This window comes from Hemitrygon akajei, chromosome 13 (genome assembly GCF_048418815.1).
Source record: "Hemitrygon akajei chromosome 13, sHemAka1.3, whole genome shotgun sequence".
NCBI classification, from domain to species: domain Eukaryota; kingdom Metazoa; phylum Chordata; class Chondrichthyes; order Myliobatiformes; family Dasyatidae; genus Hemitrygon; species Hemitrygon akajei.
This window is the reverse complement of record NC_133136.1, coordinates 25,213,067-25,228,521: the sequence shown is the minus strand read 5'-3', so window position 1 is coordinate 25,228,521 and position 15,455 is coordinate 25,213,067. Positions and strand designations below refer to the sequence as shown.

Below are 15,455 nucleotides of genomic sequence, written 5' to 3'. Positions count from 1 at the left end.
GTGTAACTGGGAGGTGCAAACACATAGGACTGGAACAGCCTGTTACTGTGTATTGACTCTAAACTAATTTTATTGCCAACTTCAAAAGACTGACATACACCCCAAGTCCAATATTCTTACACCCCTAGTAAAATTACTTCATTATAAAGACATCTTCATTTCCTTCCAAACAAAATTTAATATTTCACATTTTTCAGTGTTAAATTTCACCTGTTTGTTCTTTTCATCAACCTGAAATGTTACTATTGTCTCTTGGTTCACTGTAATTCCCAGTGTTGTCTTACCTGCTAATACTAAAATGAAATGCTGCAGGCACAAAATTAAAAAGCCTGTGGTTATAAATCTCACTGCAGGACAACACCTTGTTATTCCTCCCTCATGTCTGAAGAATTATTGACTAAAGGAAACAATAGACACTCATTGTAGGCACAATAAAAAAATCTGTAGTAAATTAACTTATTTCCTAGCATGAGAACAGGATGTCATTCAGTTACTTTGCTTTCCTCAGCTTTTGAAATAAACTACAGGCTGTTATGTACCTCCGTTCCATTTTCCTCTCCATTACATACCCTTCAACAACAAATTCTCCTCCGGCTTTTGTTTCCACTATCCTTCTAGCCAGAATAATATAATTTAGTAGTAACAAGTCATTCATAAATCTTGAAACTTACTTTTCCCTATGTTGCTTGACCTACTAAATGTCTCCAAATTTCTATGCCTTTCTTAAAATGATGCAACAGCAGAGTCTGCTCAATAGACCTCAAATGACCCCAACCTAAATTTTAATCTCACCTTCTCCACTCAGTCCTGATGGCGGATTTCAATCCGAGCCATCAAAAATTTCTTTCCTCTCACCAATACTGCTCAACCCAGGAATTCCTCCAGCAGAATGTTACTTCTCTACATTTTAAGCATACTCTTTCAGAAAAATAAGTTCTTCTAAATTCCGTATTTAATTTATATTAATGGTTCCTGTCTTCTCACAAGTAGCAACAAATTTTCCCTGTGGAGCCTTTTCAAAGTTTAAAGTAAATTATCCAAGTACATATGTGTCTCCATATACAATCCTGAGATTCATTGTTTGGCAGGCGTACTCAATAAATCCATAATAGAATAATAACCATTACAGAATCAATAGAAGACCACACCAACTTGGGCACTCAACCAGTGTGTAAAAAAACAATAAGCTGTGCAAATACAAAGAAATAAACAATAATAAATAAACAAACAATAAATACCAAGAGCATGAGATGAAGAGTCTTTGAAAGTGAGTTGATAGGTTGAGGGAACATTTCACTAACAAGACAAGTGAAGCTAACCCCCTTTGATTCAAGAGCCTGATGGTTAAGGGATAACAGCTGTTCCTGAACCTGGTGGGAGTCCTGAGGCTCCTGTACCTTCTTCCTGATGGCAGCAACGAGAAGGGAGCATGTTCTGGGTGGTGACGGTGCCTGATGATGGATGCTTCTTTCCTGAGAGGAAGTTTTGTGCAGATGTGCTCTATAATGAGGGTTTTAGTAGTACTTTTTGTAGGATTTTCTGGTCAAGAGCACTGGTGTTTTCATACCAGACTGTGATGCAACCAGTCAATATACTCCCACCACACATTTATGGAAGTTTGTCAAAGCCTTAGATGTCATGCCAATTCTTTGCAAACTCCCAGGGAAGCAGAGGTGCTGCTGTGCTTTCTTTGTGATTATACTTGCAAGCTAGGTCCAGGACATGACATAATAACATCCAGGAATTGAAAGTTGCTGACCCCTTCCACCTCTGATCCTCCAATGAGGCCTGGCTCATGGCTCTCTGGTTTCCTTTTCCTGAAGTCAACAACCAGCTCCTTGGTCTTGCTGACATTAAGTAGTTGTTGTTATGCAACCACTCAGCCAGATTTTCAATCTCGCTCCTGTATACTGACTGGTCACCACCTTTGGTTCAGCCTATGACAGCAGTGTTGTCAGCAAGCTTGAAATTGGCATTGGAGCTGTGCTTAGCCACATAGTCATAAGTGTAAAGTGAGTAGAGCAGGGGCTAAGCACACAGCCTTGTGGTTCACCTGTGCTGATGTAAATTGTGGTGGAAGTGTTGTTGCCAATCCAAACTGAACTGGGATCTGCAAATGAAGAAGTCAAGGATCAATTTACACAAGGAGATACTGAGGCCAGGGTTTTGGAGCTCATTGATTAGGTTTGAGGGGATGGTGGCATTGAATGCTGAGCTGTAGTCATTAAAGAGCATCCTGATGTACATACATCTTCGCTGTCCAGTTATTCCAGGGTTGAGCGAAGAGCCAAGGAGATGGCAAATGCTGTGGAGCTGTTGCTCTAATAGGCAAGCACAGAAAGCACTGAGCTTATCTGGAAGTGGAGCCCTACTGTTGCCCATGTCTCATGATTTAACTTTATAAGAGGTGATATTATTCAAGGCCTCCCACAATTGTCAAGCATTCTTTGTTAATTCAAGACCAGTCTGAAATCGCCATCACCTTGGAGATCACTTTCTGGAGATTGTACTTGGACCTTTTGTAACTTTCTCGGTCATCAGACTTCAATGCCTCTGATCTGGCCCTCAGAAGATTGCAGATCCCATGGTTCATCCAGGGCTTCATTCATGATCTTTCAGGGCATTGTCAGTTCCATCAATGAACTATAGCATATCCCATCTTCTCTGACAGGTTGCTTCCATGTTAGTGGTGATTTTATGGCCAGTATGTACCATATGTCCACAGTGGAGTACAAAATTTCAGAGCCTAAAAAGTAACACAAATTTAACATACTGTATGTCCTTACATTAGGTGTTTCTTGGAGTTCATGAGAAACTTTAGCAAAACACATTTGCTCATAAACATAATGATGTTGAGGTCCTGTATTAACATTTTCTAAAATTACCGAATCCATGGAAGGTTGGAAATATTATTGAAGCACCTTAAATTTGGATTTGTTTTGACAAATGCAACACTTACAAAATAAAAGATAAGCTGTCAGTACAGAGTAACTTCCAGTGGCAGTTAGAAACACTTTAGTTCTAACATTAGTAGCCAAAAATCAAAGCGATTTATTAATATGATACTGTCAAATTCAAGGACCAACTTTTGCCACAAGTTTATTAGCCAGATTGAAAATGGTATTAATGGATTAATACAAATGCATTATCAGTCTTAACATTTCATTTAAAGAACTGATAAATGCAAAATCATTCTTGACAAATTATTTACATCAAGTAGACTAGTCTAAGTTGCTGTAGTAAATTAATCCCACCCAATTAAAAACACATAATGTGGCATACCTTTAATTCATTTTAACAAAGCAATAAACACTGAGTGGCTACTTTATTCGGTACAGCTGCTCACTAATGGAAATATCTAATCAGCCAATCATGTGGCAGCAACTTAATGTATGAAGGTATGCAGGCATAGTCAAGAGGTTCAGATCAAGCATCATTAATGGGGCAAAAATATGATCTAAGTGACATTGACTGTAGAATAATTGTTGGTGCCAGACAGGATGGTTTGAGTATCTCAGAAACTGCTGATCTCCTGGGATTTTTTACATACAAGTGTCCAGAGTTTACAAAGTTTACACTGTTTCAAGCCAACAAGAAGGCGGCACTACTGCAAATAGCCGCATGACACAACAGCGGTATGCAGAACAGCATCTCTGAATGCACACATCAAACCTGGAAATAGATGGGCTACAACAGCAGAAGACAACGGACAAACACTCAGTGGCCACTTTATTGGGTACAGGAGGTACCCAATAAAGTGTCACTGAGTGTATGTTAAAATATTTCTTCCATTCCCACATTATTTTTAAGCCAATCCTCAACTTATAGGTTCAGCAAAAGAGGAAAGTCTTGTTGCATGCTGGCATGATTTACTTCAATAGTAACGAATAACAAATAACAATAAACACATAGAAGATGTTGCCTGACATACGGAGCTCCTCCCAGCATTTTGTGTGTATTGCAAGTGACATGGAACACAGCACAATGAACATAATTTCTGACTTTAAACAGAGAAGCTGTTGACAAAACTGTGAAACATGGTACAACCTAGCTACTCGAAAGAGCTACTATTATGTTCTGTGGCTAAGGAGAACTCACGCATATCTATCCACTCAAGGTCAGAGTCAGAGGAGATTTCTTGAAATCCCATTACTTTGATTCCCCCTCTCCTCAGGTTTCTTCTGCCACACAGAGTCAAGTATAGCAATGATTCTTCAGGCAGGGAAGAGAAGTGAGTTTTCTAGTGGTGAGATATACAATCACAGGCCTTTTGGACTTTGTGCACACAGGACATCAACATAAGCTGTCCGCACTTCTGCTAAGATGCTATCTGAACCTTTTGTCTTTGCTGGATCAATACTAACAACTCTCCTTGATATCATCTAGAGACTCAAATTATGTGAATGTTGGCTTTCTTGGTAAAAAGGACATCAGATGAAAGTAAAGATAGATTCATTCTGCACACTTACCTAACAGTGCTTCAATGGCTCTTCTGAGCTGGATGTATGTATTGTTGAGGATGTTTATGCATGTTCTTTGAGCCTCATCTTGTTAACAGCATAATTATCCATTAGCGTTAACAATCGATATGACAGGATTCCAGAGTGATCCATTAGTTACGGGGTAGCTTTATTCTATACCCAGATGCAGTAATCCTGTGTTACTGCATCACTAAGAACAAATATCATTTTTAAGTATGCCTGAAGCTGCTCTTGCCAAGCACTCTGCACATTCCTAACTGATACACAATTAATCTCCCACCTGGATTGTAATGATACAGTAAACATGACCATAAGACAAAGGAGCAGAATTAGACCATTCTGCCCATTGAATCTATTCCACCATTTCAAAAGGGCTGATTTATTATCCCTCTGAACCTCATTTTCCTGTCTTTCCTCCCCATAATCTTTGATACCCTTAATAATCAAGAATCTATTAACTCTACTTTAAATGTACTCAATGTCATAGCCTCCACAGCAATCTGTGGCAATGAATTCCACAAATACATCATGCTCTGTCTAAAGAAATTCTCATTTCTGCTCTAAAGGAAGATCCCACTATTCTGAGGCTATTCTCCTCCTAGACTCTCCCACAATAGGAAACATCCTCTCCACATCTACTCTATCTAGGCCTTTCATAATTCAATAGGTTTCAGAGGTCTCCCCCTCATTATTCTAAACTCCAGCGAGTGCAGGCCCGGAGCCTTCAAACACTCCTCATACGTTAACGTTTTATTCCTGACATCATTCTCTTGAATCTCGTCTGAACTCTCTCCAACGCCAGCATATCCTTTCTTATACAAGGGTCCCAAAACTGCTCAAAAAAGCTCCAAATGCATTCTGATCAGTACCTTATAAAGCTTCAACATTATATCTTTGCATTTATGTTCTAGTTCTGTCAAAATAAATGCTAACATTGCATTTGCCTTCCTTACCACCAGCTCAACCTGCAAGTTAACCTTTTGGGAATCCTGCATGAGGAGTTGTGGACCATAACCTTACAGACTGTGGTGGAATCCAATTCCAGTGCTAATGGCAGCCCATGGGCCTTCGTGGATGTCCAGTTTTAAGGAGGTAGACAGGCTCTATACCTATCCAACATAACGGTAGTGCCACACAACATGATAGGCAATGTCCCTGATGTAAAGCACAACATTGTTTCAACAACTGTAAGGATTCCTACCAGTGTGATCATGTACATTTGCATCTACATTAAATGAACTATTGAGGGCAAAGTCAGGTTATTTATAGTCTCTCATTGCTGCTTTAATCACCTTACCAATTTCTTCCTTGATTTTCTAACCTATTAAGAAATTTTATTTTTAAACTTATACCATTTATGTGAAAGACAAAATTGAGCTCATTGTTATATGCACAAGTATATTAAAAGAGAAGAATAAGACTAATAGTAGGCAAAATGAGTCAGGGATTAGTCCGAAAATAGTTAATGCACCTGTTACTAATGAGTTAGAACCCAATATACATGTTGAGGGAGAAGATACTGTCAATTTTAAAGGAAAGTAGCTTAGATCACAGCAAGTTAAATTGGGCAAGAATCTGAAAATGGTATGAAAAACTCACCTACAGCAGCAAAGACACATAGCATCATGTAAACAGCTTTCACAAAAAACAACCAAATTATACACTTTCGCAAAATAAACAATTAAAAAACAATCAATTTCAGTTCAAGGTGATGAGAGTGGCTATATTGTTGCTAAACTGTTTAAGGGGTTTAGGGTTTTGCTGGTTGGTTCAAGAACTGAATAGTTGAAAAGAGGTTGAACATGGTGGTATGAGACATCAGGCTTATGTACCTCTGCTTGATGGTAGCTGCAAGGTGGTTGCATGGTCCAGTGGTGTTATGATTAAATAACTTAATATTCCCAGAATTTGATACTTTGCACAAGGAGGCATCTGTTGGCCTTCTCTGATCCAAAGGAAACAATCTTTCTTCATAGCTACAATTTTCCAGTCATGGCAACAACCTCATTTTCTCCTTGCACTCTTCTTTAAGGAGAACAACATCATTCTTACAGTGCACTAATCAGAACTGCAGGCAGAATGCACTCTAGCTCCTCAACCTCTTTACCCAGGTAATCTTCAGCACAGTTAACTATGTCTTCCTTATATTTAAGGGACTTATTTGTATAGGGTAAACATCACCAACTTGAACCACTTTCTCCCTCCCTTTGCGATTTTCCTTGGCTGAACGTCTAGTTATGCCTTTTTGTACCTCATTATCATATTCCTTTCATGTGCCTGGGATATTATTCCTGAATTGACAACTCAGTATAAACGGCAGACACTGTACAGAAGATACAATATTGCCATGACAATCACATTCCAAGCAGAATGCTAGATGTAACATTAGAATCACAACAATTGGAATTGTGTAAGGAAAAGGATACGATTAGCTCAGAAAGCTAGAATATCTCAGAGAAGAGAAAACTACAAGAAGATGGAATGAGAATTTAAATTGCAGGCTCAATGATGTACAGACCCAGTCACGTTGACAAGGTTAAATAAAGTTTAAAAGGGATAGATTCAGAAAGATAAAAGAAATACTGCTCCATGAAGAGTGTCAGTTTTTAGATTAACTTACCAAGAGATTAAGAGAAAGTAGCTTAGATCACATCAAGTTAAATTGGGTAAGAATCTGGAGGAGAAACGCACCATTTTTAATTGCCTAGGAAAATAAACTAGATGGACCTACTGACTTTTATAATGTTAAAATCTGGCAGAATAGGAAGTAAAAGTAACTCTTTAACTATAATTCCCTTTCAAAAAAATAGGCAAAGTACAAGAGTTACTTTTATTTAAGTTCCTTACCATCAACATTAACAGGGTACTCACTAACCAGAAACTTAAATAAATTGTGAAATCACATTTATACAGATTTCAAGAACAAACCCAAGGTTAGGTATTCTGTAGCAAATAACCCACCTCCTGACCTCCCTAAGCTTTTCCTACTATTTACGACATACACCAGAAGTAAAATAGCAAAAAACTACACTTGCTCAATGACTATAACTCCAATAGTACCCAAAAGGTCAATTCCATCCAGAACAATACAACCCACTCGATTAGCAGCTCATCTTGCATCTTAAATATTCACTGCTATTACCAGCAAACCATCACATAATAACTTTTCCCTATATAATTTTCTTTAAAAGAAGATGTATTTCCTTAAGAAAGTTTAGCACAGGATTATGCTATATCATCACGTGTGTAGAAGTTAATGGAACACAACAAACATATCTTTCCAATATAAAGAGACATGCCATTTATTTCCAATTAACTAACAAATATAATTCAGAGAGTTGTGATTTTAGTCTTCTAATTTCTTTATTTGCAGGTATACAACTACTGAATCCCACATTGACTTATAATCAGCACCACGGAAAATACACATTACACAGAAATAAAGTACAAGTAGTCCCAAAGTTACGAACGTCCGACTTACGGACAACTCGTACTTACGAACTGAGGAAGGAGAATGCCGTCTGCCATTTTAAGTCAGATTGCGATGCCGTCTGCCATTTTAAGTCGGATCGCGATGCCATCCACCATTTTAAGTCGTTGCCGTTGACACTGTGTTGAGTGTTTAACTTTGTATTTGGCTTAAATTTTTCTCAGTAAGATTCACCTTGACCCCGCCACCCCCATTCTGGTTGGCTGGTGGCACAGTGAGATCAGTGCTGGGCTCGAGAACAGAGTTTCCCGAGTTCGATCTAGTGCAAGACTGCTCCCATGCTGAGTTGATGTCAATCCAGTGACTCCTGTACCATCTGTGCTGGGTTGATGTCGAGCTCGCAACTCAACCTTGTAAAAAAAAAACACGGCCACCTCCAGTTTAAATTCTCACGCAAAATATTGTGGAGGATCAAAAAAACCCAAACCTAGCACAGCCCCCACTTGTCCCATTTAGCCTGTCTCAGTGCAGTGGGGTTCAGGACCCGGGGAATTCAGTGTGGTGGTCCTTAGGACCCAGCGGACCTTGTGAGCTGGCGCAGCTCAGGACCCGCCGCCTGCAGTGTTTCTGTTCCATTGACGGGAAGCAAACATGATTGAAAATAAAGTGGAAATAATAAAGCATTTGGAAAGAGGTGAAATGCCATCGGTCATTGGAAAAGCGTTAGGCTACAGTCGGTCAACGATCGAACAGTTTTAAAGGATAACGGATAAAGTGAGAATAATGGAGCATGTGAAAGGCCCTGCCCCAATGAAAGCTACAATTATTACTAAGCAACGCAGTGGTTTAATTATTGGAATACATACGTTTCTTAAGTGTTTTATATGCATAGAAAGGTAAAATATATACTATATTCTAAGTCAAACGTTTGACTAACTGACGCTAAATAATACTGGATGTACTTGTTCCAACTTACGTACAAATCTGACAAAGACGGACTCAGGAACGGAACTTGTAGGTAACCCGGGGACTGCCTGTATGTATTTCCAAAACAAAGTTGAAGAATTGTATTTTTAGAGTATTGCTCATGCCCCAGTGCAAGAGGAAATGTTGCAAGTCATTACTTGAGAGCAACTCAAATTTTGACATAGCATATTTTATCTGAACAATGTCATTAGAGTTCTTAATTATAAACATTCCTATTATTACACTCAATATATTCAAATATAGGAGCAGAATTACATCATTTGACCCATCGAGTTTGCTCTGTCATTTCTTCATGGCTGATTCATTTTTCCTCTCAGTCATAAGCTCCTGTATACTCCCTGTATCCCTTCATGCCCCGACTAATCAAGAGTCGATCAACCTCTGCCTTAAATATACCCAGGGACTTGGCCTCCACAGCCACCTGTGGCAACAAATTCCATAGATTCACCACACAATTAAAAATTATAGATTTTTTAGTAATTTTGTAACTCACTTTTGGTAAGAAAACATATGCAGGAAGTGAGCATGTAGCGTTTATGTTCATTTTCAGTACAATTTGTGGCATGCAGGAGAAGAGAGGTGGAATATTGAAGTAGTAGAACTGGTGCAAAAAGAAATCTTAAACATTATTGAATTAGACTGTAAAAACAAACACCTCCTTGCTACAAATTTTAATGCTGCATCAAATATCACTCAAACAAATGTCAGCCACGTCAGCGGTATAAGATACTACTGATTAAAAAAAGGCTCTTCACACGTTGTTACACATCAATAGAAGTAGTAAGTTCTCCAGCAAGGAATGCATCATTTTTAATTGTCACCAGCAGGAAAGGGAGGAATGGACACAATAATGTACTCATATTTTAGGGAATAAACCCTTTATCCTCTCAATGAAACAGGAACAAGTTACTACCCTCAACCGTATCAAACAACATACTTCTAGCGGAAAGAGATCAAAATAATTATATCCCTTTAAGTGAGCCAGCTGTACTGCCTCACTGTTTAATATGTGATTCCCCATGAGTAGTTGGGGGAGAGGTTGATATTCCTAGAAACATTTCATATATATAATCTATTATCACAATTTTCCTTCATCTACACATATGTCAAGAAATACAAAGTGAAAATACAATCTGTTGACTTATTTACTTTTTTTCACAAATTCTCTGCAAGCAAATTTTATTGTGTATTTCAATTTTTGGGGCATAAAGGCAAATGTCTGTAATCTGAACAGCCGTAATGCAGGTGTCAGCTGTATTCAAACAATACTTTGGAAAACCGAACTATATTTTAACTGACATAACTTCAGACAGATATTGAATGCAATTCTCCTATTTTGCTTAAGGCCACAACTTTTCCCCTCAGCTTTCTTATGTCAAGAGAATAATGCAAGTTCTATCCATGCAGCTTTCACATTTTCATATTATGCTACAGTAATTCAAACTTAAAGCAAAAATCAATATTTGTCTTATATAATGAAAAGTATATAATTGAGTGGGTGTGCATGTCTTAGTACACACACTCGTTCACACACTTCAATGTTAATATTGTACCATGAGGCAGATAAAGTGGAGTCCAGTTAATTGGGGCAGTAGCTTATTTGGGCCAACTCTTAAAGAACAAAAACCAATTGAGAAAATAGCTGGGGTTTGCTTTGCTTAATTGGGACAGGAGACTGTCGCCGAACAGTTTCTAACTAAAGTGAGTCATTTACACTTCTGTTAGACAATACACCATGCTCAGAGTGAACAGTTTTTAAGTAGCGTCAGCTGCGTGTGTTTGTGTTCGAAAAGCAGTGACTTTTGTCACTGCTAGTTGATGAGAAATAAGCAGCAAGACAATTCAGAACTGCTTTGCTCACTGTGGTTTCAAGCATTCGGTGAGGAGATGCCAGAAAAGACCAGAAGTGAAAATGGAATGGTATCATTACTTCAACAAGTGAGGACTTACGAAGAATTTGAAGGTATCAGCAATCAACTTGAATGTTACAATGAAAATAAAGATTTGGAGGATGTAATTGTCAAACATTGCATGAAGGCAGTTATTATCTGCACTATTATCTGCCTGCGCTGATTTTGTTCATTTACAGGCAATCAAAAGAACACGGCAGCATACATTGGATGAATTCCTCTGTCCGTAACTATAAAGAACTAAGACACAGTTTTATAGAACACTATCAATACTACTACAGTACTAATTTGTTCTGTATTTCATTTGTATACATAATTTGTTACTCAGTTAAACTGCATTTTGTCCCTTTTATACTCTTCCAACTATTTCTATGAAACTTTGGCTAATTGGGGTAACCTACTGTAATCTGTGTCCAGTAATATCCCAGATACATATCTGCTAGAGGTGAAGAATGTCGATCAAGACAATCAACAATATTCTTGTCATTAAAATCACTGCAAGGATAATTTGCATTCAGATTTAATAAATCTCAAGCTCAATATACTCTTTTCGCAAATAAAGAAATGCAAATGCAATGGAAATGCATGAAATCTGCATTCAGATATCCACAGCAGACGATGAAACATTGTTCTAGTACAGAAGAGTACCTGAACAAGTTAATTCAGATTTCATTTGAATAGCTCATGAGCATTTTTGCAAGAGTTTTTAAGCAGTCACAATCCTGTATTAATTTGTCCATGATTTTCAGCAAAACATCTGCTTTGTAGAGGTTTTCTAAATTTGTAGATGTAACTTGCGCAATGGAAATATTGAATACATAGGGAAAAATAAAAATATCATTCAAATCAAACACTTTTTCTAAGCAAATTTTGCTACGATCATGTCACTTGTTTAAGTGCTATATCCATAGAGGCAATGTTTAATGAAAAAATAATCAATCACTTTTGTTACATAATAAGCAAGATATCTGACCAGTTTCATTTATTTTAGCTTTAGAAAATAAACTGAAAATTTATTCCATAACTTGCAAAATAAATAAATACTAGACTCAATTTTATTGATGCTGCAATTCAGAAGGATGAGAGGAGATCTTATAGAAGCGTACAAAATTATGAAAGGGATAGAGAAGATGGAGGCAGGGAAGTTGTTTCTACTGGTAGGTGAGACTAGAACTAGGAAGATGTAGCCGCAAGATTCAGGGAGTAAATTTTGGTTGGAGATGAGGAGGAAATGCTTTTCCCAAAGTGGTGAAACTGTGGCCAATGAAGCAGTGGAGGCTACCTCAGTAAATATATTTAAGACAAGGGTGGTAATATTTTTGCACAGTAGGGGAATTAAGGGTCAAGGGGAAAAGGCGAGTGGGTGGAGATGAATCCATGGTCAGATCAGCCATGATCTTATTCAATAGCAGAGCAGGCTTGATGGGCCAGATGGCCTGCTCCTATTTCTTATGCTCTTATGTAATTAAAAGTAGCATTTCATAGGATGTTTTTAGAATAACAGCAACACAGGTCTGTAAAGCAAATCTAGATCTCTCACCGCTGAAGCATTTTGAACCATACAATTCCTGTTAAAAATTCAGAAGATTCACAAATAAATTACAAGGTTTGGAGATTTTACAAGATTTCAGATTGCTACTCCCCCCGCCCCCATACACACCCTTAGGTACTGCCAAATTTTATGACATTTCTAAAGACACAAACAGGCACAGGAAGCAATTAACAATATCCTTAATTGCAGTAAGATTTCAGTAGAGACATCCTGCTCCTGTTACATAGGGCCTGGGTGAGACCACATCTGTACTACTACCAAAACGCAAAAGAATACAAATACTGAAAAAGTACAGTAGAAACAGAAAATGCCAAATACTCATTAGGTAAGGCATTATCTGTGGAAGGAATGTTTTAACATTTCTCCATGAACAGAAGTTGCCATACCCACTTTGCTGTTGTTATTTCTCAAATGTAGTTTGGGATACCAGGCCCATAACTAAGCTAAGATATACTTAAGTAGGAGCACTGTAATAGTTCACCAGCTTGATACCTGGGATATCTCATCAAAATATATACAATCTTTTGGAATCAAATTCTACATTGATATTTCACTTGGGTGGACGGGTGAGGTGTATAGAATCAAGGGTCATTGTCACAAGATGACGCTCTGACTCTTCAGGGCAGAAATTAGAAAAATATATTCAACTAGAAAGTAATGAATCTTTGCAATTGGCTCCCCAAGAGGACTGTAAAAGCTTAGTTGCTGCATATAGTCATGAAAGAGATTGATAAATACCAATATGTAGCAAATCAAGGATCAGGAGTTAGGAAAGTGATACAAATCTACCACAATTTTATGAATGTACAAGGGTTAAATGATTTATTCCTGCTCTATGTTCTTATATTGATTCTGGTACTTTCTGCAATGAAAAAGTCACGTGTTTCGTGAAATGATCCGTTAAGATCTGTACCTTCAAGAGTCTCACTCAAAAAAGGTGCATTTGTAAAATCCCTCAGACCAGAGTTTTTCTCCACTTTAAATTCAGAATTCTGGTGGAACGCAGCAGGCCAGGCAGCATCTATAGGAAGAAGTACAGTCAACCTTTCGGGCCGAGACCATTCATCAGGCCTGGCCTGCTGCGTTCCACCAGCATATTGTGTGTGTTGCTCTAATTTCCAGCAGCTGCAGATATCCTGGTGTCAGATAGATAGATAGATACTTTATTCATCCCCATGGGGAAATTCAACTTTTTTTCCAATGTCCCATACACTTGTTGTAGCAAAACTAATTACATACAATACTTAACTCAGTACAGGTGTTTGTATTTTTAAATTCAGAATTCTATTTCTTTTAATTCCCTGGTTGTTTCACGGTCCTGTCAAAGTAAACACCAAGAAATGCCCAACTGTCGATACACCCAATGACTGCCAAGAGTAGCAGCAACACCTAGCGGGTCTGAGTCTTGCTGTGGGGATTGTGTACTTTTACAACCAACCGCTGCCGACTCACGCCAAGTCCCGCTTTCCCGACACTCCAATTGGACCAATTCCATGCCACGTGCTTCCAAAGCCGCATTCTCTCTCACCATTGGTTAACATCAACGACAATCACCGCAAAAAAATCCCACCTCTCGTCTAAAGTTCTTCCGTTCAGCGAGGTTAAGCTGACTGTTACACTGCTGGAACCTTACGTGTCTATAAATTATGCTGTACATTTTCAAAGAAAAAAAACATTTTATTCCATCTAAAGTGAAACTTAATAAAATAAATCAGACCTCCCGGTCCTTTAGGCCTAAGAGTAGGACCTCCTCCATCAGGGTGAGGCGAGTTTCTTTGGAGTCGCCCTTCTCGTCCTCCTGGTCCTGCTCATCCCTCCGGTCCTCGTCATCCTCGCCGATTTTCTCCGCGTTCCTGGACGCCTCCGTTTTCCTCTGGACAAGGCCGGAACTCCGCTGGGTCAGAGTCGACATGGTTCGAGGGCGGCCGCAGCTGCTGCTACCTTTTCCCTTGTCAGCAGCGAGGCTGCATCAATCGAGGGCCGCGGGATGTTGAGGGCGGTTGCTTTTCGCTCGGCGGTGCGAGAGGGGAGTGAGCAGGAGGAGGCGGCGGTGAGGATCGCCCGAGTGCGAGCCGCCCGTAACCGGGTTATTTTCCAGCAATATGGCGACGGGGAGGCCCGCGTGACGTCACAGAGGGATGTGGCAGAGGCCGCTGCCGCCGGGGCTTTAAAGCTGCACACCCGAGCGAGCGCGTCTATAAGCAACTGTTTATTACCCTTCTGTGGGCACTTCCTGACCTGCCGAGTTCCTGCAGCATGCTGTGTGTCTTGCAGAAAGACGGGGGGTGAGGGAGGAGAAGGTGAATGATGCACCAACCGGCAGGGATAGGAGGAGATGAATGGAGCGCCAACCAGCGGAGGTAGCAGAGGGTGGGAGGTGAAAAGTGTCTTGAAGAGCAGAGAAATGGGATGGGAGAGGGCGGATAATGCAGAGGAAGCAATGTTTAAGGTGTGTGGAAATGGAAGGAAGGGGGTTTAATGGCCTGTCTAGAGGGAATCTGACTTTATGGAGTATCAATGGGGCAGAGGATGCCACCCTCTTAAAAAGCATTTGATATGTCTTGGCCTGTACTCTGTGTGGAGTTCAGAAGAATGAGGGGGATGACTTTGAAACTTACTGACTACTGAGAGGCCAGAATAGAGTGGACGTGGATGGAGAGGTTGTTTTCATTAGTGGGAGAGTCTAGGATCTAGGTGCACAGTCTCAGAATAAAGAGAAGTCTCTTTAAAAAAGAGACAAGGAGGAATTTTTTCAGAATTTGTTGCCATACAGGGCTGAGGACATCAAATCTTGGGGCTGATAGGTTTTGATCATTAAAGGGTGTGGAGAAAAGGTGGGCGAATTGAGTTGAAATAAAAACTAATCATGATGGAATGGCAGAGCTGACTCGATGAGCCAAATGGCCAAATTAGTGGTGTCATTCACACCCCATCTGCCTAACCAGAAGATCATCAGATATAGAAGCCTTCTTCTATATCTGATGATCTTATGGTTAGGCAGATGGGGTGTGAATGACACCACTTGGGGGGCGGGGGTAGGCAGAGGAGAGGAGAAGGGTTTTATCCATACTTCAGGAATGTAGGTGTCTCATGAA

The 15,455-nt window shown here is 39.4% G+C and overlaps 1 protein-coding gene across 1 annotated transcript in view; it reads right to left on the bottom strand.

The window, feature by feature from the left end:
• The window catches only part of golph3a (golgi phosphoprotein 3a), a 91,970-nt gene extending 77,426 nt beyond the window's left edge, over positions 1 to 14,544 (bottom strand). Inside the window, exon 1 of the mRNA XM_073064256.1 lies at positions 14,078 to 14,544. Coding sequence (XP_072920357.1) covers positions 14,078 to 14,272 — 195 coding nt within the window. The 5' untranslated portion in view covers positions 14,273 to 14,544. The remainder of the gene's footprint in view (positions 1 to 14,077) is intronic.
• Positions 14,545 to 15,455: the final 911 nt, after the last annotated feature.